This window comes from Manacus vitellinus, unplaced genomic scaffold (genome assembly GCF_001715985.3).
Source record: "Manacus vitellinus isolate BGI_N305 unplaced genomic scaffold, ASM171598v3 scaffold_4_pilon, whole genome shotgun sequence".
Lineage (NCBI taxonomy): Eukaryota > Metazoa > Chordata > Aves > Passeriformes > Pipridae > Manacus > Manacus vitellinus.
This window is the reverse complement of record NW_021940604.1, coordinates 31242426-31244491: the sequence shown is the minus strand read 5'-3', so window position 1 is coordinate 31244491 and position 2066 is coordinate 31242426. Positions and strand designations below refer to the sequence as shown.

The 2066-nt window shown below is 57.6% G+C and overlaps 1 protein-coding gene across 1 annotated transcript; it reads left to right on the top strand.

Moving 5' to 3' along the window:
• Nucleotides 1-345: 345 nt before the first annotated feature.
• GJA10 (gap junction protein alpha 10) lies at nt 346-1689 on the top strand. Its single transcript, XM_018077782.2, has 2 exons — nt 346-865; nt 965-1689. Exons 1-2 carry the CDS (start codon nt 346-348, stop codon nt 1687-1689), a joined length of 1245 nt encoding a protein of 414 aa, XP_017933271.2.
• The last annotated feature ends 377 nt before the right edge of the window (nt 1690-2066 follow it).

Here is a 2066-nt window from a genome sequence, read left to right as displayed (position 1 = left end):
GAAAGAAATTTGTCTTCTTTTCTAGTGGGAAGAAAATAGTGTAAAACTGTAGGCATTTACAAGCAGTGTGGCTTACAGGTGAAATCAATCTCTCTTAATCTTAAAGTCATCTCATATTTGCATCTTTGACCAGTAATCATGAAGTCCGAATTAATTTGTAGACCCAGTAAGTAGAAAATAATTATGAACTTCTAGGAATTCTCTTGCTATCAAAAGAGTGTATATGAAAGATCATTATTAAAACAAAATGAAACAAAACAAACTTAAATGGGAGATTTCCAAAAGAAAACCATCATTGTATGAAAATACCTTTCTTTTGTTTGTTTCAGAAATGAACTTCTGACCATGGGGGACTGGAACTTGTTGGGCAGCATCCTTGAAGAAGTGCACATCCACTCCACCATAGTTGGCAAAATCTGGCTCACAATCCTGTTCATATTCCGGATGCTGGTGCTGGGAGTGGCTGCTGAAGATGTCTGGGACGACGAGCAGTCCGAGTTCATCTGCAACACAGAGCAACCTGGCTGCAACAACATCTGTTATGACAAAGCCTTTCCCATCTCTTTGATCAGATACTGGGTTCTACAGATCATATTTGTCTCCTCCCCATCATTAGTGTACATGGGCCATGCACTCTATAGGTTAAGGGCGCTTGAGAAAGAGCGACAGAACAGGAAAGCCCACCTGCGGGCTCAGCTGGAAGACCTGGAACCCATGCTCGAGGAACACAGGAGAGTAGAGAGAGAACTGCGTAAGCTGGAGGAACAGAAGAAAGTGAATAAGGCACCCCTGAGAGGGTCCCTGCTGCGCACCTATATCCTACATATCCTGACCCGGTCGGTGGTCGAAGTGGGCTTTATGATAGGTCAGTATCTTTTATATGGGTTTCACATGTCCCCTCTTTACAAATGCACTCGGCCCCCATGCCCTAACACGGTGGATTGTTTTGTGTCCCGACCCACAGAGAAGACCATCTTTATGGTTTTCATGAACAGCATCGCCGCCGTCTCCCTCTTCCTCAACATCCTAGAAATCGCCCACCTGGGCCTCAAGAAGATCCAGAAGAGCCTCTGCGGGCAGCCGCAGTGGCCGGCAGGCCTCGCCGAGGAGGATCCCAGCCTTACAACTCCAAGAAGAGCTCCGTGGTGCCGTCGCGCGCCCCGCCTGGCCAGCAACGCGGCCCGCCGCGCCCCGCGCCCGCCCCGCTCCCGCTACCGCCGCCGCGCCCGGCGCCGCCCGGCCCGCCGCCGGCCCGGGCGGCACCGCGGGCAGCTCCGGGGACGCCGCCGCCCCGCCGCCGGCACCACGGACAGCACCAGCCCTCCTCCAGCAGCGAGGAGGGCCGCGGGCCGCCGCGCCGGGCGGCGGGGCAGGGGCCGAAGCGGTGGGCGCCGGCCGCCGCCCGCCGGGCACCCCGCAGGCACAGCCGGTGAGCGACCTGCCGCGATCTGGGATGAGGAGCGCGGCGACTCCCCGGACAGCGGGCACTGCCCAGGAACGCGCAAGTCCAGCTTCCTCTCCCGCGTCCTCACCGGAGCCGGGCTGGGCAGCGACAGCGAGGGCACGCGTCCCGCGGCGGCTCCGGCCCCGGCTCCGGGTCCGTGTCCGGCTCTGAGGGGAAGCGCGCCGAGAGGGCGCGCCCAGCCCGCCGCCGCCAAATATGGGACGCCGCGTGTCCATGGCAAGTAGCGCCCGGGGCAGCCCGAGGGAGGTGGGCGAAGGGGGGCCCCCGCACCCTGTCCCGGCACGGGGGAGGAGAGGCCGAGCCAGGGGGCAGGAAGGCTTGGGCAGGACTTCCAACACAGCCCCAGCGCCTCGCGGTCTCCCGGACCATGCCAAGCTGCCAAACTTTGAGTCTCCTTTTGCAGTGAAAACAGAAACACTAGGGAATTCCTGAGTCCTGAGGAGCTCTAAGTCACCGAATCTCAGCTTCTTTATACTCATTCTATCATCCCAATCAACTCGACGGGGACCGTGCCAGGGAAAACTTCTTCAGCTCCACCCAGGTGGACACTAAGAAAGAGAAGTCTTGAATTCACTGAGTTCAATGACCCAACTTCTCTCAG